The sequence below is a fragment of the Podarcis pityusensis genome (assembly GCF_964106645.2).
Source record: "Podarcis pityusensis genome assembly, chromosome: 3".
Taxonomy (NCBI): Eukaryota; Metazoa; Chordata; class Lepidosauria; order Squamata; family Lacertidae; genus Podarcis; species Podarcis pityusensis.
The window spans coordinates 32,630,933-32,656,254 of NC_138026.1; the positions used below are offsets into that span (position 1 = coordinate 32,630,933).

General features: G+C 40.2%; 1 protein-coding gene across 1 annotated transcript in view; it reads right to left on the reverse strand.

Moving 5' to 3' along the window:
* Window positions 1-1,812: 1,812 nt before the first annotated feature.
* Window positions 1,813-25,322, reverse strand: part of COL21A1 (collagen type XXI alpha 1 chain) — a 108,647-nt gene continuing 85,137 nt past the window's right edge. The window contains exons 18-30 of the mRNA XM_080998098.1: window positions 23,153-23,197; window positions 22,689-22,742; window positions 18,659-18,712; window positions 16,847-16,900; window positions 15,660-15,731; window positions 14,374-14,409; window positions 13,123-13,167; window positions 12,691-12,723; window positions 9,083-9,229; window positions 8,931-8,985; window positions 7,930-8,130; window positions 4,415-4,492; window positions 1,813-3,166 (exon numbers count right to left, since the gene is read on the reverse strand). Of these exons, the coding sequence (XP_080854224.1) occupies window positions 2,979-3,166; window positions 4,415-4,492; window positions 7,930-8,130; window positions 8,931-8,985; window positions 9,083-9,229; window positions 12,691-12,723; window positions 13,123-13,167; window positions 14,374-14,409; window positions 15,660-15,731; window positions 16,847-16,900; window positions 18,659-18,712; window positions 22,689-22,742; window positions 23,153-23,197 (1,062 nt within the window). The 3' untranslated portion in view covers window positions 1,813-2,978. The remainder of the gene's footprint in view (window positions 3,167-4,414; window positions 4,493-7,929; window positions 8,131-8,930; window positions 8,986-9,082; window positions 9,230-12,690; window positions 12,724-13,122; window positions 13,168-14,373; window positions 14,410-15,659; window positions 15,732-16,846; window positions 16,901-18,658; window positions 18,713-22,688; window positions 22,743-23,152; window positions 23,198-25,322) is intronic.

A 25,322-nucleotide genomic window follows, 5' to 3' on the forward strand; every position in this document is an offset into this window, starting at 1 on the left:
ATATCTTTTATCCGATCACAACAATTCTTCTCGCAACCTTAGTTGACAGATCCTTGCTTCAAACTGTTTACAATAAGGGGGAGGCGGACTTCCCTTTTTTTTTCACCTCCCCCGCTCGTACCGAATCCAGAATCGAATTATTTGTAATCCAATTTCCAAATTACTCACGGGTTGTTGTTCTTGATTTTAAGTCCAATTTTTAGCAGGAAGAAGTCAGCGCTCTCCGACAAATGGCATGCGGCTTCGCTCGGCAGGGGAAGCAGAAGACTCACAGCACCACGCCACTCCCCAGCACCCGTTCCGTAGCCTTTAAAAAGGCTCCTTCACGAGTCGGGAGGGCGCTAACGATGCCCGCCGAGTCACCATGTCCACGGGCTCCGTGCCCGTGGTTTTTAAGGGTCCCCGTGTCGCCGGCACGGCAAGACCCAGCCCCTGTCAAGCCGATTCCCTCCGGAGCTCGGAGGGAATCCGCCATTAGCCGATTGCGCTAACCCGGAAGTCTGGTTCCTCTCTTCTTCAATTCCCCCCACCATCTGCCCATCTTCTTTAAAGGACTCTCCCCACTTCACACAACCTTTCCCTGTATTTCTGCAGACTTACTACCTGCTTTGTCAAGGGGGTCTGTGGGATTTTGGAGCAGCATTTTGTATACTGTGTCCCTTTGCTGTCAGGAGGTTTTCAGAGGTGGTCAAGGGCCTAGTCGCTGCTGATTTTACTGCTGGATTGTTTAAGAAGGCATGTAGTTGATGATGTGTTAGCCAAGGTATTTGGGTGTCCCCCAGTTTCTTGTGTGTTTCTTGTGTTGGTGTGGGTTTGTTGTTTTTGTAGCAGTCTTTTAGACAGTGTAGACCTTTGGTTTGCCAGGTTTTTATCTGCAGGTTTTGTGCTGCGTGTTGGAATAGTGGGTGATAGGCCAGGGGAGTTAGCGGGGATGGGGATAGTGATAGCGATAGGGATAGGGATAATTTGCCTACTTTCCCCTTCCATGATTTAAGCATGGACTGTGTGAACCTGTTCAGTGTTGTGGGGATTTTCTTTAGTTTGTTTTAGAGAAATGGGTATGCTGTTGCGGGGATGTTCAGGTGGGTTGCGGGAGGTATACAGATTGGCGTAAAATTCAGCAAATTCTGAAGTTATTTCTTTGGCAGAGAATGTTATGTTACGGTCTTTTTTTCGTGACACAATGTATTCTTGTTTTGAGTTATTTTTTCCTGCGTCTGTTTGCTAATAGACTGGAGTTCTTCCCTCCATATTCGTAAAAGTGTTGTTTAGAGTATAGGATGTTAATCATTGTTCGAGAGAGTCAATTTCCCTTCTTTTTCGTTCTATGAGTTTAAGTAGCTTTTTGGCTCCTGTTTGTAGTTTGATGAGAGGGTTGTAATTTGTTGTTCTAATTTACCCATTTTTTAGGAGCTTTGTTTTTTAAGGGATGCCCTCTCCTTTATGCAGGCTTGTCTGATTATGGCTTTCATTGTGTCCCGGGGGTGGGGTGAGTTATGTCACCCACATCATTGTCCATACAGTAGTTTTGAAGAGACTCTTTTTAGCTAGTTGGTTTGTGATTAGGATGGGGCTAAAGGACCATGATAGGGGTAATTTGTGCTTCCTCGCCTGAGGGTAGCGTCTACTGGGGCGTGGTCTGTGATTTTAATGTTACCAATGTTTGTTGTTTCTACCAGGGGGGATCAGGCCTTGTAAGCAGAATGCTGTCCAGTCTGGACATTGTTGCCTTTATCTTGTTGGTATGCAGCTGGGCGAATAATGTTCTGTAGAAGATAATTCACGTGATTAATAAAAACTCAGCTCAACAAGTGAAAAAATTGCTTTTATTACCACAAAATCTTAAAAAAACTTTTTACCTTGAATGTCAAGCATATTACTAATGACAGAAAACAACAACAACAAAAGGCCAGCTATAAAGCTCTGCATAGGTGCAATAAAAGACTTTTTGCATTAAAGCTTAAAATAGCGTCAACTTCGGATAGAAATTGTACAACTGAATTTATTAGGATGCCAGCAGTGCTTCTTGATTGCATCTTGTTTTACAAAATAAACACAGAAATGCCTTAATTAAAATGTACAAAGAAGCAGCATAAAGAACATTGTAGTTATGTAGTAAGCATAAAGCACAGCTTGTAAACTTTTGTTTGACAACCGTAGTCCTATGGAGCATAGCAAAAACACCCAGTTCTATAATCAGCTGAAAAAAATTAAATATGGTTAAGCTTGGTTGTGCAACAGTATGATAAAAAAATGTCCAGAATATAATTAGAAACCTTTTTTATATAAAAAAATGCATTTTTAAGTTTTTAAAGGTGCCTCTAGAGGTTTCTTTACTTGTAGATGGAAATATAAAATTGGATAGTCGCATGGTTGTTTTGAGGACAACATGGGGGTTGTTGTTTTTTATATATAAAAAAAGACTTGGATTCATACATTTTTCAAAAGAAAACCGTTAACCAGAAAAATATGAAACATACACAAATGGATGAAATCGACAAACGAAATAAAAATCAGCCATGTTCCATTAAAATTCAGATGCTGCATATTTAGGCTGGATAAAAAATACTTCACAGTGGTATACAGCTCATCATGAAACATTGAGGACCCAATCCGGCTTCCAGCAGTGTTGCCAATGGACTTCAACAGTATCATTCAGTTAAAATTCACTCTCCAATCCAGATAAAGTTAGTCATGACTGATAGCAATGGGATTTAAATAAACGACAACTATGTGGTTTCATTGTTTTTAAATGTACAGTGATAACTAAGTTTAACTGGATGGGGGAGCATGTTATTTGATAGGCCCAATACATATTTAGATTCTTAAATTTAATATGGAATATTTTACCATATTACATTACACATCAGAGGTACTTTAGTTTCTGGGAAAGAGGATTATTGCCAGTCATCTTCCTGAGACTTGAAAGATTGTTGAAGACAAGCACCAGGTCTAGTCTGCCACTAACACATCCCAAATTAATAGTTTGGTCCTTTTCTAAACGGATCTCTTCCTACAATTACACTAAAGCATAAAGACGGGTCACAGATGCCAGGTGGTCCAGTTTGTCCAGGATTTCCAGGATTTCCACGGTCTCCATCTTTACCTGGCTTCCCGGGTTCTCCACGATATCCTTCTTTACTTATCCCAGGTGGACCTTCAGGACCTTAACAATATATGAAATATATACATGGAGTGTGTTTAGTGCCGGTAAGGTATTACAATTTGTTAAAGATTTCTAGCATGATCCACCCTGCCTGATTAAGTATTTACTTTTTTAGGTTTAAAGGCGCTGACGTGAATAACACATGAAAGTGTCTTGGTTGCTGCAGTAAGAGAGGAGTCTGTGCCACCCCGGCAGCCCTAGTAGTGGCACAGGAGCATCTTCCAGAAAGCTGATGTCCGTCATCCCTGAGCAAAAAGAACTGGACCTCTGCTAAGGTGCAGCAGTGGACTTGATGTGCATCAATAAAGTGAGATGGAATCCTGGTAAGACAATGTTTGTGAGCAGTTCCCAGATCAGATAAATAGACCAGCTGCCTGCCCTGGATGGGGTTACACTGCTCCTTGAGGAGCAGATATGTAGCTTGGGAATGCTCCTGGTTTCCTCTTTGTCACCGGAGGCCCAGGTAGCTTCATTGTGTATTCTGCAAGCTTTGACCACTGTGGCAGCTCTGGTTGTTTCTGAATTGGGATAGTTTAGCTTTGGTGGTCGAGGCACTGGTTTTTTACTGGATTACTGCAATGCAACCTTATGTGGAACTTTCCTTAAGGTGAGCCTGGGCACTGTAGCTAGTGCAGAATGCTGCAGCAAGAAGGGATTGCCCTACTGACAGTACATAAAACCTGTGCTGAAAGAGCAGCACTGGTTGCCAACAGGCACTGCAGGGGTTTTGATGAGATGACCAACCCTTGGGGTCCCTTTCCAACTCTACAGTGCTATGCTTCTAGGTGGAGACCTGTCCAACTTGGGACACAGTCACCTCTGGAAGTACTTTAACTTGTTTACTCCAGCCTAGTCACTTTGATCCTCAGGCAGGATACCTTTCATAGTGCCATGTGCTTCCAAGGTTTGCCTTGTGCCCACTAAGACCAGGGCCTTTAATGTGGCAGCACCTGCCCCCTGGATTACCCTCCCAATGATAATCAGGAAGACAGTTACGATACTGGTACTAAGGTGCCTACTTAAAATTCACCTGTCCACCCAGCTTTTCCCTGAGGAACAACCAGCTATGTAGATGCATTAAGATGATTTACTGATTTGATTTTTAAATTCCAAACCACAGTACTGATGGCTGGTTCTGTGGAAAAGTCCCACTAAAGCCAACATAAGTGACTCTTTGAAAGGGTCAGCTAAGTAGTGCAATCTTAGAGCACGTTAGCTCCAAAGCTTTCTGGCTTCTCCAAACAATACCTGGAGGTCCTGGAGGTCCTTGCATCCCAGGGACCCCAACTCCTTGGCTTCCTTTAGCTCCATTTTTTCCAGGTAGTCCTGTAAAGTGCCAGACATAATATGCATATTGTCAGTAGTTCCCAAAGTGTGCGCTAAGACATACCGGTGTACTGAGAGTAAAAATGAATTCCCATAAGCTCAGAGTTCCTATTTTGGCATGGCTGAACACTATCATCCTGCCTCCATCTAATTAGGTTCTGAAGGGGAGGTGGGAAATTCTGCTGCTTTTCTGCATTGGGTGTGATTTGACCATTGAACCACTTTGCATGCAAACATGCATCAGAATTCTGCAGCCTCAGAGGAGGCTGTCCATAGGTCTGCCTGAGTCACTGTTCTGGTGTCACCTCTTGCCAATCAGAGATGTGCCAAAATCAGTAATTTCTGCAGTGATGGGCTTTTCTGAGTGCTGGTAAGTTTCACATTATAAAAATATCCTTTGTAAAAATCAAGTGTACCTCCAATTTTAATTCAGGAACAAAGTGTGTCAACATGTATCAGGAGTATATGGTACTAATTTTTTAAGGATAGAAAGGCAGAATTAGAGAGGCGACATATGATATACCGTATTTTTTGCTCTATAAGACTCACTTTTTCCCTCCTAAAAAGTAAGGGGAAATGTGTGTGCATCTTAAGGAGCGAATGCAGGCTGCGCAGCTATCCCAGAAGCCAGAACAGCAAGAGGGATCGCTGCTTTCACTGCGCAGCAATTCCTCTTGCTGTTCTGGCTTCTGAGATTCAGAATATTTTTTTTCTTGTTTTCCTCCTCCAAAAACTAGATGTGTCTTGTGGTCTGGTGCGTCTTATAGAGCGAAAAATGTGGTAATTTTGCCCTAGGACTCATCCCAACTGGAAGCTCAATGGGTGACCCTGGGCTCACACTCAGTCGTAACCTGCCTCATAGTATTGTTGTGAGGATCAAATGAAGGAAACAGTTCTGAGAGAGCAGAATATAAACACAATAAATAAAATAACTATCATGATGAAAGAGGCTAAGATCATAAGTGGTGTGAAAATATTTCACATGCATTGAAGACAGATGATCATAGATAAAAATTCTGAAATGTGAAACAGACAAAATTGTATCCACACTGCACATTGTAATTACTGTTTATGTCTTCAGACCACATACTTCAATTAACGATGTGTTTAAAATGATCTAGTGGTTCATGGATATATTACATTTTAAAAACTGTAAAAGTAGAAAAGAAAGGCAACAATAATAACTGAAAAAGTACTCAGTTCATGTAATGACCATTGGAGAAGAAGGTTCAAGTTTTAAGAACACAATTAGCACATTGGTACATAACACTTTGAGAAAAAATGACAGCTACTGAATAAGAACATTGTTATTGCTGCATAAGAATCTCAGTACTCTTGGGGAATATTTCATATAAAAGGTAAGTAGGCCTCTACTAGAATCTAATATAATATACAGGCTGTAACCCTACACCAGGCAGCCCCAAACTCGGCCCTCCAGATGTTTTGAGACTACAATTCCCATCATCCCTGACCACTGGTCCTGTTAGCTAGGGATGATGGAAGTTATAGTTCCAAAATATCTGGAGGGCCAAGTTTGGGGATGCCTGCCCTACATCCACTTGCTTCAGAGTAAGCCCCACTGCACTCTGGGGTTTACTTCTGAGTAGACATATGTAAAAATTTGTTCCTTGATAGGGTTGGGCTGTTTTAATGGTGTTGGGTTTTGTTTTTGGTTGTTCGTGGTTTGGTTTGGTTTTACTGTTATTCTTGTAACTGAAGTTCAGAAGTTTATAGTACCTCTTTAAACAGATTAAAAATATAGGTTCTGGTGGTTTTGCTTTCATCAAAAATATTTTCCACATAATTGCTCCCTCTTGGCTAATGAAGAAAAGAGCTCTCATGGGGTAAGTGGCAGATTTCCCAGGCTTTCCAGCTTAAAACATATGCACCCAATTCTTCAAGTAGTTGGAATAAAAATTAACAGGGTGGGGGGAGAATGAATCTGTCCCCAAATTTCCCTTAGAACCCCCAGTTTGGGGCCTCATCCAGCCTACCAAAGCATTTTCTCCTCTTCCTCCCCTGATCCCACCAAATTTGGTGGCAGTAGCAACAAATAATTACATATAGATATATTTAAAACAGACACAACACTGGGGTATGTAGAGCCCAGCACCCTGATGGGGATACAAATCACCAACTCCCCAGTCATCTTATTGATGTGATAAATAGAGGGGAGTGATACATCCCTCTTTCTCAGCTGATTAGCACGAAGGACTGGCTGCCTAGCTGGGTGTGCATGTGTTCAAGTAGGAGCGTGGGGTGTGGTCACACCTACATTCAGCCACACTCATTGCTGCCATCTGACCCTCAGAAGGAGTGCATGTGTTCCCTGAGCCAAAAAAAGTTTAGCCACCAATGTCCTAGAAAAACTGTACATATGAAACTGTACAATTCAAATGAATACACACACAACAGCAGACAATGCCTAAAGCAATGTTACAGAAGCACTATTTCTTTATTTGATCAATTCGCCTGTCAATGGAATGGGCAAAAGCATGTGTTTTAACGAACAAAGCCCAAGCTGTGATAGTTTAAAAGATAGTAGCACTTTCATTTCTCTTGATTTAGACCTTCCTCCTAGTATCCTAATGGATATGATAGGATCGAACCATGAAAGGAACAGGATTCAGAAATGTAAACTTTCATGCACTTCAAATTAAAGTGTTAATGTAATCCTCCTACTAATGGTAAGCAGAGCTATGTGCAACCATTTCACCACAATTTTTGGTTCATGGAACATATTTTGGGGGAGGGGGCAAACAATATAATCTACATTTTTTTTAGTAGTTGGTTAGGTGGAGGGTAAGATATTCCTTCACTAAAATAGAACCCCGTCTTTAGTAAAAGACACTGTCTTAAAAAAACAGACAATCAGAATGTTTAAAGCAGCAGCTCTGTAGAAACTTGCTGGTCCATTGTGCCTGATGTGAAGACAGTATGGTGAAGATTATAATTCAAAGGCCCTAAATCCCTCTGCAGGTAGCTTTCCAAATATGCATACTTATTTGGGTTTCAGCTCCACTGAGACAGTGAGATATACTTCCAAGCATAGGATCAAGCTAAAGAATAGCAATCGTATTACAGACTTATTTCATGGTTAGTTCCATTGAAGTGTGGGCAATAACAAAAAATTCTCCTTCTGAAACCCTAGAGAGCCACTGCCTACCAGTGTAGACCACACTGAGTTAGATGAACTTAGTATAAGGCAGCTTCAATCCCTTTGAGTTTTTTAATAAGAGAAGAAGAGGAGCCAGATTGAGAATGGAGAGATAATGAAACCTGGAGGCTCTATGGATTGCCGGTGGCTAAGCATGTTGCCCTGGCTGACTGACAATGTGCAAGCTCAAGTTTTTCACACTCTCCAGTTCAATGCCTATTCAATACAGATCTCTAGGCTGGAAAGAGAATTTTGTTTCAAGAGGCATACAGACAATTACCTTTTGGTCCGCGTGATCCGTGACGCCCAGGAGCTCCTGTCAGGCCTGGAACACCATCATTTCCTGGCAAGCCAGGAAATCCTCGAGGACCTTCTTGGCCAGGTGGGCCTGGCGGACCAGGAGGCCCTGGGGAAGGGCCACGAGACTGGCAATGATCACAGTGTTGTAGCCTCCCATTCTGAAGTATTGTAGGCAACTGGGCTAAGGGGAATGCAGATAAAAATGCTTAGACCAAAGGGAGCATATCCTCACTATCAATACACAAAGCTAACCAAACACCAAACCAAATCAAATTGTCTGAAAATATTATTGCATCTTGGTCAAATTGAGATCTAGTTATGCCAAGTAATTAAAAAAGCTCCACTGATTATAGTGGGAGATTTATGCACATGCTCACCCCTTGAGATCAGTCAGATTTATATTTCCTTAGTTGTGACTGTGTCATGTCCACCATGTATTCCCTCCCTTTAAACCTCTGCACACTGTAGAGCGGAGGTGGAGAACCTCCAGTTCACAGGCCAGATTTGGCCAACCTGGTCTCCCTACTTGGCCTGCAAGGCTCTTCCAGGCAAGCCACGCTCACCTGCTCTATCCCTGAAGTCATATATGATGAATGCAGGGCTTGAACAAAAGGGGATTTGCAGGAACTGCCAAACCCTGCTTCCCAAACCCTTGCTACCCCTACACTTGGCAGTTGCACGCAGGGCTTCCCAAACACTCATCAGCTGGTTTTCAGGCATTTGAGAAGCCTTGTGCACAGGGCTGAGCAAGCCCTTTCAACTATCTCCCCTTACGCCTACAAATCAACTTTGATAGGTGTCAAGCACCTGTCAAGATTGGCCCCCAAGGGTGGTATGCAGGGAGATAAAGATCTGGCTCACTGGGCCAGAAAGGTTCTCCACCTGATTGTAGGAAATTTAGGCACATGTCCTAAAGCTCACACAGGTGCATCCCAGCAAGGTGACTACAGTGCAGCACCGTGAATCAATAGGGGGACTCACTTCTCAGCACGTCTGCACAAACTTGCCGAATAAATTCTTCAGAAAAACCTCTTCCCTAAATTGAACAGAGAAGCATTAAAAAGGTGACATGGGCTCGTTTTTTAAAAGAAATTGGTCAGCATGAAAAAAGTCATATCAGGCAGCATACATACAGGTTTTCCATCTGCCCCCGGAGTTCCTGGAGATCCCCTCTCTCCTTGTCCTCCTCTTGGGCCTGGTGGGCCAATCAAACCAGTAACTCCTGGTTCTCCCTTCTGCCCAGTAAAGCCACTCATGCCAGGATCTCCTTTCTCGCCTTTCTGAAATCAAAGGTATTAACTGCAATAGCCAACACCTGACAACTCACGGAGAGCTTGTTTTCATTTTTTTTAATGAAAAATATGCATGCTATAATATGCATGAACAAAAAAGAAAATATTTTTATTAGCAAGTTTCGCTCTCTAATTGTGTATGCAGTAACATCTAAATCCCAATGAAACCATTTCATATACTAGTCCAGCCTTCCCGCAGCCTTGTTCCTTCTAGATGTTTTGGGCTACCACTGCCAACATTCCTGTCCAATGGGATATGATGGGGGTGACTGACAGGAGTTGAGAGCCCAACAACAGCTGGAAGGCACCAGGTTGAGGAAGGGTACACTAAGTCAATGTTAAACATTCCTGAATGGTGCAAGAACAAGAAAATGGATTGTTTTCTCTACAATCCCCGTGGACTCTTTTCATGATGTGCCAATTAAAGTAACCACAGGAGACCACCTAGCCTGTCATGGAAGCTGGAAAAGATTAAAACCCAGAGGCACAGGTGCTGTGAAAGGAAAACCACTGAGATAATTAATCGTGTCCAGGGGACATTACTAAATGAAGTTATGTTAATAAAGGGGGAATAATTAAAGCCACAAAGCCTCATCAAAGTGAGTTGCCTGTGTTTAAGCTCATTGTTTTTCCACAGGCTCAAAATGTGCTTAACTTCTATGCTGGACTGTGACCTACAATGAGTTCTACAATTTTTTAAAATAAAGTCAAAGCCACTTCAGTCACAATGGATTAGATTCTATAATCATTACAACATTCCCAACCTCTGTATTTTGTTTTGCTATGGCTTTTTATAGCTTTTATATTATTCAAATATATCTTATTAGCTGGGTTTAATAACCCCATTTCAGTTTTCTAGCCAAATGGAATAATGGAAAGCCACAGATGTGCCAGGAATAGGTTGGCAGACCTTATACAGACTTTTTGCTTATAAGACACCTGGTGGTTATTTGAAGAGCATCTTAGGAGACATTAAGAACATTTTTAAAAAAGCTCTGAGGAAGAGGTACTTGTACACAGTGGACTAATTTGCTTACAATGCTAAGTCATGGTTAACGTAAGCCAAGGTTTATTAACCAAAAACAAATAATCGTTTATGAGTGTGGTTTGTCATGGCTACTATACTAAACCACAGCAAAGCTGCTGGGCTAGGTTCAGATGTTCAAATTAATCTTTGGTCTTCAGCTAGTAGGTCAAGACCACTGCAGGGTCATAGTCTAATCTGAAGTGGGTGACAATAGCAGCACTACCACCATACAATTGTATGGTAAAAAGAAGATATGGGTCCCCAGATGCAAATTTGGGTTAAAGGCGGTTCAGTAAACCACAAATAAGAGTAATGTGAGAACCAGGCCAGTGTAGCCCCTTACAGATTAGTTAGTTTAGCCCCCTTGGCACTGACTGTTTATCAAATGGATGTAAGCCATGCAAATGTATGTATACACAAGTGGTGCCTGCATTCAAAAAATGTTTTGGTATGTTCTTCCTTCTACAAGGAGTGCTTCTGTTCAGGGTTCCAGTCGGTCATTCCCTGAAAACAAGCGATTCTACTCTTCCAACCCCTCACATTCTCTGTTTCCCCATATATGCCACTGTTACTGAGCATGCTCGGGTCTTCATTAGACTCTTGTTTCTGTTTCTGGGTTTTGTGTTTTTTTTGAAAAAAGCTTCCTTGTACTTTTGCAAGTTTTTCTGAACATGCCGATTCATCCAAAGTCTCCCACTTTGTTTGCAATCCTGTCAGCACTCACCATCTGTGTTTGCTATTAAAATGAGTGCTATTTATTTATGGAGGCAATTTATACCCTGACTGTCAGCGTTTTGGTCCCCTGTGCAGCATCCATAAATAACAAAGGGCAAAACAAATTTAACACAGTTTAAACCTTTCTGCAGAAACAAAAACCACAGTAATAATAACAGATTCTGTTATCTTTCTGGTACTGGCCAACAGTCTTTGTCCTCTTTACTGTTCATTTGCCAGTGTGGAAAAGTCTTAGAACTACTGTATTTATATCCAAAAAGAAGAGTTTTTACTGTGAGGCTTGTGAGTGAAAACTAACAGCTTGTAGAATTTGCCAAGAAGCTTGCTGAAAGTATATTTTTCAGAAGCGTTTATTTGGCTTTTAATAGCTAGCAACATCCTGTTTGTGACCTTTCTCAGCGAACCTTTACCATATGGCCAAGACAAAAAGAGATGCATTTTTTTAAAATGCTAAAATTGTTACTGATTTGAAAACAAAACAAAACGGTGTGCTAAAAGATTCCTGCATATTTAAAAAGTTGCAAGAAAAAATATTGCCATAAAATCTGAAAATAAAACCATAACTTAATAATGCACAGGATATATTTATTTAAGAGTATACACAGCATCAGACTAAGTTTAAAGCCTACTATGCCATTCCCTAGATGTCCGGTGCTGTCTCTCAGCCTAGCCTACATTGCAAGGCTGCTGTGAACTTAAAAGAAAGGGGGAGGCAATTGCCACGAATGGCAGCTCCAGTCACGGAAGGTGTCTCCAGCTGATATTGGAAGAATCCCTTTCCAATCCCCAGCAGCACAAACCACCCATTCAAGAGGGTCCTCTGACCCTCAGTGGAGCATTTTCAGAGGCCAGGAAAGCTGTTGTGGGGAGCATAGGAAAAGGGAAATCAGCTTCCACCAGCCCCATTACATGCGCTTAACTCCAACCTTACAGACAATAACGAACATGGACTTAACCCCATAGATTTCAATAGATCTACTCTGAGTATGACTTAGTTGGATATCACCATTAACGTTAGGTGCTGACTAACTTCCAGCTACAAGGATTGTTAGTAAAGTTGTTGAAATCTAGTATTTTTCACTTACTTTCTGCTATGTCTACAATGTCCCACTATCAGGAATGTATTTCTCTACTTTTAAATGTGAACTTTCTGCAATCAATTGGAAGCCAGCACGCTTGGCACATAGCTGAACATTTTTTTCCTTTCCATTCTACCTGATGAATTCTAGAAAATGTTAAAGCTCCCCTCTCCCTACACATCCTTAAGTTGATAAAAAAAAATTAAAAATCCCTTTTGTTCTGAACATATTTCTGAGGGCAGATTAAACAAAGGCAAAACACAGAGCACATGTGAATTATGCCATCTGAAACAGCCTTCAGATATATTATATTCACTTACACAGCATACAAATGATAAATTATCAAAAACTATTCAAAATCATCCTAAATAACAATCAAATAATAATACTGAAAAGTAGAGGTTGTGACCTGGTAACATATTTATTATTTATTGAAAGCATGTATCTTGCTTTTTTATTGGCTTTTTTAAAAAAAACAGCACTCAAAAGTATTTTTAACAACGAAATTAAAACCAACAGCCAGCACAAAATGTATGCTAAAATGAAGCAGTCAAAGAGACAGGGAGAGCAGATGTCGCGGCATATAAAACAGCAACACAAACACATACCTGTCCTTCAGCTCCAGTTAATCCTGTGTCGCCCTTTAGGAATCACAATTTCAGAAGATATTAATAAACGGATGCTGAGTTATTGCTATGCTGTTTCAAATCTACAAACATAAGGCTAAACTATATAAAAAATAAATATTGTATTAAAATGTCATATGCTAGAGAAATACCCTCCAAAACACAGCTTCATGCTAGCCAAGCATCTAGTGATATGTAATATTTATTGATGCTGTTATCTAAGGGCTCAAAACATTTTCCCCAAACTCACTCTGTAATTTTAAAGGAAGAGGAAAGAAAGGCACCCTATTTCAGAGATATGTGCCCTGTTTGGCTCCAGATCTATTAGTATTACTCTGCTCAGAAGGTGCTTTTGCTAAAGGAAGGTAATGAGGCAATTTTTGTCAATTCTTTTCAAAAGGAAAAAAGTTTTACCTTCTGGCCTGCAGTACCTGATCTGCCACTTTCTCCCTTCTGACCCTTTAAAAAAGAGGCATTACAAAATAATTATTTTAATTATATGAAAAAGTGTGTTGTTTGCATTTATTAACATGCCCCTTCCCCCAATACTTCAAAACAGCTGGCAATTGACAAGCCAGAATCATACAATACATCCACTATCTGTAGAAAACAACAACCAACACATCAGAAATGTAAAGGTGTTATCATCTCCAAGGAGATGTATCACCACCACAAAAAAAGTCTCTTTCTTTTTTTCACAAACCTCACTGCCAAAGGTGGAAAGACTGGTAAAATACTCTCTGATGCCATCAAGCAGATAGGCAGAGTAATCTTGGGGCAAGCATCCTTCAGATGTCCTGGAACTAGGCTTTAGTGCTTTAGAGATGAAAACCAGTTGTTTGAATTGCAAACTGAAGATGTGTGTGGCTTTTCTTTCAGGGGAAACTCACAGGAACTCAGTTCCTGTACCTCTCAGGTGGGCTCCATTGCTATTATAAGAGAACAAGGGAGGTGTTCATGGTGAGTTCTGGCACCTCTTTTCCTAGAAAAATAGCTCTGTATATGACATATTTTGGTCTTGAAAGGCAGCACCACATACAAAACATTACATTGATCAAGAATTGGCATGTCCTTCAGTCAATCTTCTGTTATTTGACAATGGTCAAATATTCCATGAAGGTGAAGATAAATTGCCTGTTTTTACCCAACTGCCTTTAGGAACTAAATTTTGTTTTGAGTAGTAGCGGCTTAATTTCTCCTTTAGAAATCAACCCAAACCTAGCTGGGTTATTAAAGAATTATGTCTCCGTCCATTTTATTCGAGTTAAAAAATATTACTGTAATAAGATTGTAACTTTTCATTTTCAGATTGATATGGTTAATCCTTTCGATCAGGCTTTGGACTACTTATATCGAGGTTTATTCAAACACCATGACTGCACCATGATGCAGGAGTACCGAACATGCTGCCCTCCAGATGTTGCTGAAGCACAACTCCCATCATCCCTCACTATTGGTCATTATAGCTGAGGAGCTGATGGGAGTTTGAATCCAAGAACATATGGAGGACACAACATTGGCTACTGCTTGGTCTGTGGGACATACCATGCTCTGACATTTTTTTAAGAGTAATTATTTTCATTTAAAAATACTAATGCCATATAGAGTGAACTATCTACAGCGAGCAGGCATTCCAAGTTATTTTAACTGTTGAAAAGTTTATACCTGGATGCCTCTTTCCCCAATGTTTCCTTTATCTCCCTGAAAATAAGAGAAAAAACAACTTCTATTGAAATGTAAGTTACAATGATTATGCACACAGGTGAAATAAAAGCAACACACAAGTATAATATATAAGTAATAATATATGTAACTACACTAGAGTCACAAAACATCAAACTGTCAGCCACAGAGGCTTTTTCCAACTACACAAGATCCCTGTGATAGAAAATGAGAACAGAAATCTTAATGTAAGTGTGTTTCTGTTTGTGGCAAGGCACTGTGCAATCTCATGCACATAATGGCCACTAGAAGTCTCACTAATCCAACTGTCCAAGAATGGACAACTTTCATCTAGAATCTCAGTCAGTAATTTCCCCTCTATCTGTTTCTTTGTAATAAAATAATAATCAATTGTGCTTCTCTTTGATCCTTGTCCTCTTAATGCACTGATTTCTATGGGTCAATATTTTTTTAAAAAAGTATGAATAAGAGTAAAACACAAAATGTCAGTAATATTGTAGATAGTAAAACACATGTATCATTTATAAAATTGGGGGGACGCATAATGCTGTCATCGTCCTCCCCCCCAAAAAAGTTACGTTTTCTAAATATGTCATTTAATTTTACTAGCTGTTATATAATAAAGAAAAACTTTTAATTTAATTGTCTGTGGTCCCTATTTCATTTCTTTAGCACAGATAAACTTAAATTAATTTGAATGAAAATCATTATTGTTTAGACAAGACTACCCAGATGCTTAGAATGTTGAGGTAATTTTAATCTGTTTTAGTATTTTGTATCTTTTGAACTATGGTTGTAAATTTTCCTTGATTTTACTGCTTTACCTTTTGTAAACAGCTTTGAGGGTCCCCCCCCCCAATCAAGCAGTGTATAAATTTTATGAAATAAATCTATAATAAAATAAACTGTGAAAATTAACCCATTGGCATGTATCTCACAGTCTTTGATTATAAACCATATATAATCCAGTCCTTGATTCTTCTTGTATCTTCTTTTGAAAGAACTGACAGGAACTAAGGAAGTGTATTGCCAGAGAGTAAGAGGTATAGTTAGGATTGTGTCTATTTTTCATTAATACAAGTTAGCAGAACAAGCATGGAAACTGGCAACAGACTCAGAAATTGTGATCCTGAATGGGGGTGATTGTTATCTAGTTCTCATAGTTAACGGTAATTACCATGCATTACTCTTATCAGGGTGCTTGTAAAACATAAACCACTTAGCAGTTACTCCATATATCACAGTGTTTTAAACAGCAGCAGACATACCTTTAAACCCCCTGTGCCAGGTATCCCGGGATAGCCTGGTTCACCTGAAGTACCTGGTCTCCCTTGTTCTCCCTGAATAATACAACAGCTCTATAAATCTGAGATTATATAATGAATGATTAAAGTATGCATTGCTTTAACCATCCTATATATACCAAAGAAAAATCACCAATATTTTGCTTTGCTGTTAAGCTTTTCTTAAGCCACTGAAAATACTAATCTAAATTAAGAAAAACATTGAACTATTTTACAAAGACATTGAACTATTTTTCATAATCCAGTTATGAGCAGCTCTGCCCATTGGTGAGCGAAGGAAGGGTTCTGTACCTCCTTCTTATTCTCCCCTACGTATATAACTCCAGCCTCCACATTTGGGATGTCTCAGCAAAGAGTGGTTTGGAAATACACATTTGTAAAGATAACCTGTTTTGCAATCTTTCTTTTTAAAAAAAAACAACAACACAGACAACCATGTTGATTGACTGAATAGGTGTTTATACATGTCAGAACAAAGGACTGTTAAGACATAGACCCAGTTCACACATAATGCTAACCCAAACCATGTATTGGCACAAGCAAGCAAATATGTGGGTTGCTGGAAAAAAGATCACAGCCACTTTGTTACTCCTCTGTTCCTGCTGCTACCATGCCGTTTGTGAGCTAAGCTATGGTTTGGCTTAATATTATGTCTGAACCAAGGCTCATGGATTGTCTCATTCCATGAGGTCAGGTTGAGATGTAATGCTAAACCAAACAATGGCTGATCTCAACAGCAGCAGGTCTGGAGGAAGAGCAAAACAGAGGTGATCTTTTCTCCAACAACCCACACATTTGTTTGTTTGGCTTACAGTTAAATGTGAAATGGACCAACGCAGGAAACCATGGTTTCTGACTTTGAGCACAAGCTACACCATACCGTGGGTTCCTGTGCTCTCCCCTCCTCCTCTTTCATGCCTGGAAGGATAAGCCACTGGATCACAATCATAGTGTAATCCATGGATCAAGTTCCCAACTACTACATGAAAGTTAGTTCATCAACTAATCTGGGCAGGCTTATATTGTGATTTAGACCAAGAACGTTAATTTTTCTATTAGTCACTAGTTGAGTTTTTGTACGGAACAACATTATATTGATGCTCTCAACACAAAGATGATACCATTACAAATTGAAACTTAGCCACATTTACCTTAATACCTGGCACTCCTGATTTCCCTTGCGGCCCTTGTTCACCTTTGCCACCCTGTGAATATAATGATTTTGACAGGTTGATGAAGCAATCATTGAAGTCACTTGGGAAGAGAACCACCTACATAAACAGTTAACTTACAAAAAAAAAAAAATACCTGTCAAACTGTGGCTGAAACTAGGCAGAAATTTGAAGGTTTTGAATTCTGAACTGTAAGTAGTTCTACTTCCCCCACATATAATAAGGCTGAACAGTGACACAATTCATTTTAACATGGTTGTGGAGCTAGGTCCTTTTGGAAATCTCCAACAGCAAAAAAATGTAGCAAAATGGTGAGAACTGAGTGGTTTGAATATGTGTGACTGAGTACATTTGTGTGTGAGAGAATGAAGAATGAATAGCCAAAGTTCACACATTAATTAATAAAAGGGGGCTCACATACTGTGAGAGTCAGCAAGCCCCATGCCATGACCCAAAGTCATGTGGTTTCCTAGTCCCACCCACTATCCAGTTCTGTGGGAGTTTGAGGCTCGCAAGGGATATAGGCAATGTCATGTTAAACTAGCCAACTAAATAGTAAATAGAACTGTTTTGTTTTAATTCTGGGGATTTCTCTTATGTGTTGGTAATTCATTATTTGTAGTCTTTTGTTTTAAAAAGTTATTAACTTTTCTTTTCAGAAAGAATAGGAAGGAGGGGGAAATAGAGGACAGAGAATATCAGGATCTTGAAGAGCTCAAAGAGCTACCTGGTGGCTGAAATATTCTCTTCCTCAGTAGGGAGCCAGACAAAATTGAAGCCTTATATAGGTCGACAAGGCCTGGAATGTGGTAGAGGCTGTCTGTCTACCTGGAGGAACTGCCTATAGGTTAATGGGCCCTTGCCTCATTTTTCAGTCCTTGACACTATGAGGCTAGGGAGACAAAAGTACTACAGAGAATTTATCATCTGAGCAGAGGATGATGGCAGGGTTTTGTCTTCTGATCAGAAGGACCTCTAAAATGTACTTGGTGGTTCTTCCCCTGAGAAAACAGCCTGAATTTTGTTCTCATCAAAATCTTCCGCCATGTCATCATTCCTGGGTCATCATGGCCAGTAGTGGCTAGCAAGGTGGGGCTGCTCACCTGGCTTCCCAACACCGAGTGTCACTGCCAGTTAGGGAGACAAGCAACTGAGGTGATGGGGAGCTCAGAAGAATGTAAGCAAAGTGTTTAAGCCAATCTGTTGCCTCCCTGCCACCTCTTCTTGAGTGCTCTCAGTAACCGGCAGCAAAGCTCAGCACTGGGAAGCCAGGTGAGCAATGGTACGCCAACCATCCCACCAACTGCTACTGGTCATGGAAATGAACATAGATGCTGATTTGGGAAAACCACAGACCGCCCAGGAGCTGGTACCCTGATCAGACAAGCTTCCCTGTGCAGACTGTGTCAGCTGGGCTGTACATGATTAATATGTGGACATCAGGAGGCAGCACCAATGAGTCATGTGACCTCAAGGGTATGGCTAGAAGTGAGGCCTCGCAACCCCTTTTTGTGCATGGAGCCCTTCATGCAATTAATGTGGGAAGGATTTTTCTATTGTTTCCACCGTAAGCTACAATAAAGTGTCCAAAGAAGCATTCGTTTCTCACATTAATTTACTGATGTCGTCACGTTTTCCAGAACTTAGTTCCCAAAGACTAAGCTCAATATGCTTACACAGCATATAGAGCTCCTTATATGTTTTAATTCCCTCTCACTTTCTTAAAATTGATGTCTGCAAAAGCTAAAATCCCAAGGCATTAAACATTCAGCCTAGAGGCATACAGCATACCTTCGGCCCAGGCCCTCCAGGTAAACCCAATGATCCTTCAGGTCCAGGAAGACCCTAAGAAACAGAAATAAAAGTCTCCAGTAAATATCAGAGGGAGAACCTGCCCAGTCAAATCTTAATAGATATGCAAGCTGTGTCTTGATCTTAAAATTTAGGGACAGAATTAAGCATATGCTTCATAGAATCATAGAATTGTAGAGGCAGAATAGAGAGGTGCTTCCCTTGACTGGAACACTTGGCTTCTGTTGATGCAGCCTAGAACAGTGTTAGCTTTTTTAGCTGCTGCATCACACTGTTGACTCGTGTTAAGCTTATGGTCCACTAAGACCCCTAGGTCTTTTCCACATGTACTACTAGTAAGCCAGGTGTCCCTCATCTTATATTTGTGCAGCTGGTTCTTTCTGCCTAAATGCAGGATCTAACATTTGTCTCTATTGTATTTCATTCTGTTAGTTTGGCCCCAGTTCTGCAATCTGTTAAGGTCATTTTGAATCTCAATTCTTCTACCCCTCCCAGTTTGGTGTCATTTGCAAATTTGATGCACATCATCTCAATTCCTTCATTCAAGCTGTTTATAAAGACAATGAACAACAATGGGCCCAGGGCAGAACCCTGCAGCACCCTACTTGTCCCCTTTTTCCAGGATGATGAGGAACCATTAGTAAGCACACTCTGGGTTCGGTCAGTCAGCCATCTACAAATCCACCTAACGGTTACCTCATACAGCTCACATTTTACCCACTTACTCGCAAGCATATCATGGGGGATTTTGTCAAAAGCCTCACAGAAATCAATATACACTACATCCACAGCATTCCCCTGATCCAGCAAGTTTGTAACTCTATCGGGGGGGGGGGGATGAGTTTTGTCTCACATGACTTGTTTTTGAGTAACACATGCTCACAGATTGTTCAATTTGTTCCAGAACCTTTCCTGGTATTAATGTCAAGCTGACTGGTCTGAAGTTACCTGGGTCTTCTCCCCTCCCCCCCCCCACTTTTTTAAAAAAAGATGGAGACGATATGTGCACACCTCCAGTCTGCAGGGACCTCTCAAAGATTATAGAAAGAGGCTCTGAGATTACATCTGCAAGCTCCTTTAGTATCTTTGGGTGCAGCTCATCAGTCCCTGGAGATATGAGTTTTGTTTAAAGTAGCTAGGTGTTCCTTTACCACCTCTTGCTATCTTGGGCTGCAGTTCCCTCCTTGCATCATTTATTCTGTTATCCCCAGGCTGGGCACTGCTTTCCTTTTGGGTCAAGACAGTGGCTAAGTAGGTGTTGAGCACTTCTGCCTTCTATCACACAACTGAAGTACAAGGAATTGAAATAAGGATCTCCCTGTGAGTTTTGCAAGGTCATAAGAGGTAGCTCTCTATACTTTTTAAAGAGAAAATTCTACTTTACTAAAACCTTTTACTTGCAGAGTATGTGGAAACCTTACATATGAAATCTTAAGTGATGAAACCACAATTTAATAAATAAGATAAAATGTATTAAATTGTTTCATCACTTAATAGATTTCATATGTAAGGCTTCCACTTGAGTAAAAACAAAATAATTTAGCCATCACTGCTTCCTTTTCCAATATTGTGGCAGATAAATCAATAAATTATTGAAACTGGCAACCATAATGAGGATAATTGTTACTTAATAATAATTTATTACTGAATTTCCCTAATGTATTACATATAAACTGTCAACAGGATTTCCATCTGTTCTTTTCTGGAACAAACTGTGTGACTAATAGAAGGAAAAACCAACTCTATATTTTGGTCAATTTTCCTTTGTGGCACTCACAATATTCAAATATTCCATGCATTGAGAGTACATCTATGTTTAAAAGGGAAATAGAGACAGAATAAAATGGGAATAAACTGGTAATTAACTGAAATGGTTCGGTAATTAAATTGGTAATAAAAATAGTAATGAATCCTCCAGGAAATGAATCCCACAAAATTATAGGAACCAGAATAGCTGTCAGTTAAGACATTAGGAAAATAGAAATTATATTGGAACAAAACAGCACAGGGCAGATCTAAACCTGGAACACAGGCAATGCAAAGCTTTCAAACAGCAATTACTAACAATAATAAAACAATATAAAACTTGTGGGATATTTAAGGTCCATGTTGCATGCTATCCCAATCTCCAAGCAGTGTGAGATTCCAGGGATTGTTTCCAGCAGCTTACCCAGGGTTTGTGTTTCCTTTGGGAATAAGGCATGGCAGAGTGTCTCTATGATATTTGGCTTATTTATGCATTAATACAACCTGAGCCTGCGATGGAGGGGTTCACAGCATCTCCCATTGCCACAGCCTTGGATTCAAACAGACATCAAACATTGCTCTCTGACTCTTAATCCAGTTTACTGCCTTTCCACTGGCTCACATCACTGCTACTTTAAATTTTGCAACTGACTTCATCTGTTGAGGAAAGGGCCCCCACCCATCTCCCTTCTTGCACCAAGCCCCTTAATCCCCCATCACCTCACCAGGAAGCTAGCTTGGCTATTTCCCAGAATTAGAAGTCTTGATTAGCTTTTAACCTTTGTTGGATCCAGAGATTAGAGGGGTCTGCCACCCTCCACCAACTCATAACAGCCTACATACATGACTTCAACGTTATTTACTACTGAAAACTGTTCCTATTTTTCTCCAGGAAAATAAAGGTTGACAGGCAAGTTGCTGCAACATGCATGGACAATGTTATATGGAAAGAGTTGCAGGATGAATGGATGGATGGATGGATAAATTTGCAAGCCTTAGGTTGTTTCTCATAGCTTTCCACACTTGTGAGCAGAATTTAATTCCAATCCACGTGTGAACTAATTTTGTCATTCTGATGCAAAGTTCCTGTTTGTGCTCCAGAGCACACACAAGAGCCTACACTCCATTTGGCTTCCTTATTGGCTTGGTGTAGAGTTAATGCTAGCAACCTAAATACATGAGGAGATTAGGAGCATGCCACAAGCTCACAAGCTTGCTCTCCTGCCCCTCTTCTTTCATGAATTTTCTCCTCCTTACATCTACACCAGTGACAACCCACAATTACCTTTTAAAACTAAAGGATATAAAGTAGACGGCATCCCCAGTGAGAGCTAGGAGCAGTGCAAATATAATGCATAACAATATAACTCTAAGCAAAGAAGACTTGGAGTGATTTTCAAGCGGAAGAGAGAGCATATAAACACACACACAGCACGCTTCCCAGCTCCATCTGCTGACCAAGGCTGGGAGGTGGCCAGCAAGATGTCTGCGCCAGGCCACTGTCTCCAATACTTGCAACAGCAATCTCTTAGTGCCATATTATATATATATATCAAGGTTTCAGCTGATTAAGTCTCTCGTATGAGTAATTCAAACAGAAGTCATATTCACAAGTTGTAAAGCTGACTAAAGCTCCAGCTCCTCCAAAACCATCTCCACCAACAAAATGAAAGATGCACCACTTGCCATCAGTTCTAAACTACACTGATGAGGCCTAGCATCTGCTGAAAATTAATACCATCCACTCTGGAAAAGAGATCATTTGTGGAAGTTATTACCAGATCAGAACAGAGGCGCCTCGTAGTTATAAAAGAGCTTAATAAACTGGAAACAATCGCTTTCAAGTTCCCAAATAAATGGGTGACATTTGTCCTCTTGAAAGCTCACACGCAAGCCTTTCGAAGGATCTTTGGGATACCAGACAGCTTACCCTTTTTAGGGGAAGTTTACACACAATACTCACTGTAAATGTAATGCAATTCAGAATGGTGTGCTTACAGTACTGACCTAAAGTTTCTAATTCTTGAGGCTTGATTTAGTGCAGTTATATTCAATGGACTGTAACACTTGACTTTTTTTTTTAACAAACTGAATATTGTTTGTATTTTCTGCAGTAATAATATGATCAACGAAGTCAATTTGATTATCAAGTCCATACTGTACATTTGTCCCTTTGCTTAATTCAGTCTTATGAACTTATTGATTCCATAATTCTATTTTTTAATTTTAAAAAAACTGTTAAAATACAATACCACAGACATACAGGTGTCCCTGGTGATCCTTTAGTTCCTTCATGTCCTGGTGGTCCAATTTCACCCTAAAATGCAAGAACAAATTTCAAATAAATTCAGTATTTGTAATATGAATTCCAAAGAATACCCCATTTTACATCTACACCAGTGACAACCCACGATTACCTTTTAAAACTAAAGGATATAAACTAGACTGCATCCCTGGTAAGAGCTAGAATTCAGCATAGTGCTGAATTCAGCATAGTGCTAAGGAGATTGTTATATCAGCACAATCTCTCCTCTCCCCAACACCTTGCCTGCTGTTTCAGGGATCTCGCCCTCCCCATCCATTGACAGATGTCTTCCATCAGTGAAAGGGGCATCAGGGACCCCACCCAAAGAGTTTATGCAGTCACAGAATATGTGTGTGTGTGTGTGCGTGTGCGTGTGCGTGTGTAAAAATTGCTGTATTATAATTTTATATCTTTATGAATACCTTTTCTCCCTTTATTCCTTGAACTCCAGGGATCCCAGGCATTCCCTTGAAAAGAAGTTGAAACATTTTGAAAGTTAATGAAGCAACATTATTTAAGGTTGTCACTTAGGGCTGCTTACACATTTACTGTGCAGGGTTCCCATAGATACGGGTATGGAAACAGGCAAGCACGCACCTTCCATCATGCATATGAGGCAACATGAGGTGCAAGATACATTTGTGTGTGTATGCACCCCAAAATTTGCTTAGTCCATCACAATTTTCAAGCAGAAAAATCACACTTGATCATAAACTTGTGCATCCTGAAAACTTTGCACATTGCTCCTTATGATGAGAAGGCAGGGTACACACTCACTCAGTGAATTGACAAGATTCTTGAACTGTGTACATACGAACCAGCCCAGAATGATTGACAATGCATATAGAATATAGCATTTGAAATCTCTAATTTCCGCATCACCAACTACAGGTGTATTAATATTCTTGCCTAGACTTTACTTTGCTGAACAGTTTGTATCTTCTGCTTCTAACCTATCAAGTTATACTACCCACTTTAAAATTGGTTCAGTCCTTTGGCATTAAATATCACTTCTATCAAATGCTATATTGGATTTTATTTTATGAATGTTTTATCTCTGTGTATATGGCATTTTGTTTGTTTTCTTGGTTTCAGAAAGCCCGCTACCAGTAAGCTTCTTGTTTTTTTGTATGAAACTTCCTTTTCATTTTTTGAAATACTGGCCTGGAGGAGCATATATTTTTTAAAAAAATAAATCTAAAAAACAGCTGGTTTATCTGAAGCTCTGGTTGTGGCTAGGTTAGTCATCTTTTACTTTTCTATTTGGAAAATTTCTGATAAACAAGACAGTTATTCCTGTCTTGCTCCTGTGAGGATTTTCATTTTCATTCCCATTTCCCACCCCCACTGTAGCTGGGGGATGCGTTGTGACCCTTCCCTCCTACACCAAAGAACACTGGCAGGGGAATACTGAGAAAAGTACTCAGTGTCTCTACCACCTGATTATAATGCTTCTTTTTGGTTTGGCAATATTGCCCTGAACTATCTCCCCACACTGTATTTCTAGTGACTCATTCAAATGACCACCAAGGCACATGGCAGCTACCATAATTTGGATCAGGCCACAAGTGAGCCGGTCACATGGCTTGTTTTATATCTCCTTGCAGACACAGATAAGTATGTGACCTGGTGTGTAACACTCTTTGCAACTGCCGCTAGGAAAATTAGAGCAAATTATATAGCCAAGGTAGCCACCAATGTAAAGGAGATGAATTTATTTGACCCTATCTACATCAAGCTATATTCTAGCTTTATCACCAAACTCCGAATATAATTGTACATTGTATTAATTAACATTATTTTTTAATATATTAGCAGCCATGTGATAATTTTAGCCTATAAATTTTATTGTTTATTGTCTTAACCTGTATATTAAGGTACTTTTATAGCTCTGTTTAGAGTAGGTAACGTCTAGATAATATAACTACAAGAAAGAAGATTCCACCTAAACATTAGGAAGAACTTCCTGACAGTAAGAGCTGTTCGACAGTGGAATTTGCTGCCAAGGAGTGTGGTGGAGTCTCCTTCTTTGGAGGTCTTTAAGCAGAGGCTTGACAACCATATGTCAGGAGTGCTCTGATGGTGTTTCCTGCTCGGCAGGGGGTTGGACTCAATGGCCCTTGTGGTCTCTTCCAACTCTATGATTCTATAAATGTTTTAAGTTTTCTGTATCAATCCAGTAGATTTTCTTTTAATTGTTGAATGATTCCGTGTACATTGTGGCAGCCTTTGGCTATGTGCAATAAAACTGACTGACTGACAAGCGGAAGCTGCCATCATTACCGCAAAGTCCTGTTGAAATGACAACACGCAAAACTGATCCTGCTTTTTGTGAACGTGTCATGTGATCTGCTTGCCAAGAATTGTCCTGTACTGGAAGGGCACATGTTGATCTTGTGACCTGGACATAGCCTATCCCATTAGGTGGTAATTATAAAAACACTGAGGGAAATGGCTTTTCAAATGTCTGTAATTTAAAGCACACTGAAGAGGGAGCAAGCCTCACCGACCTCAGCAGCAACAAGCACTGTATTCAGAAGTTAGTAGCAAGACCTAACAGGATTGGAATGACGCTACTTGTGAGAGTTTTGA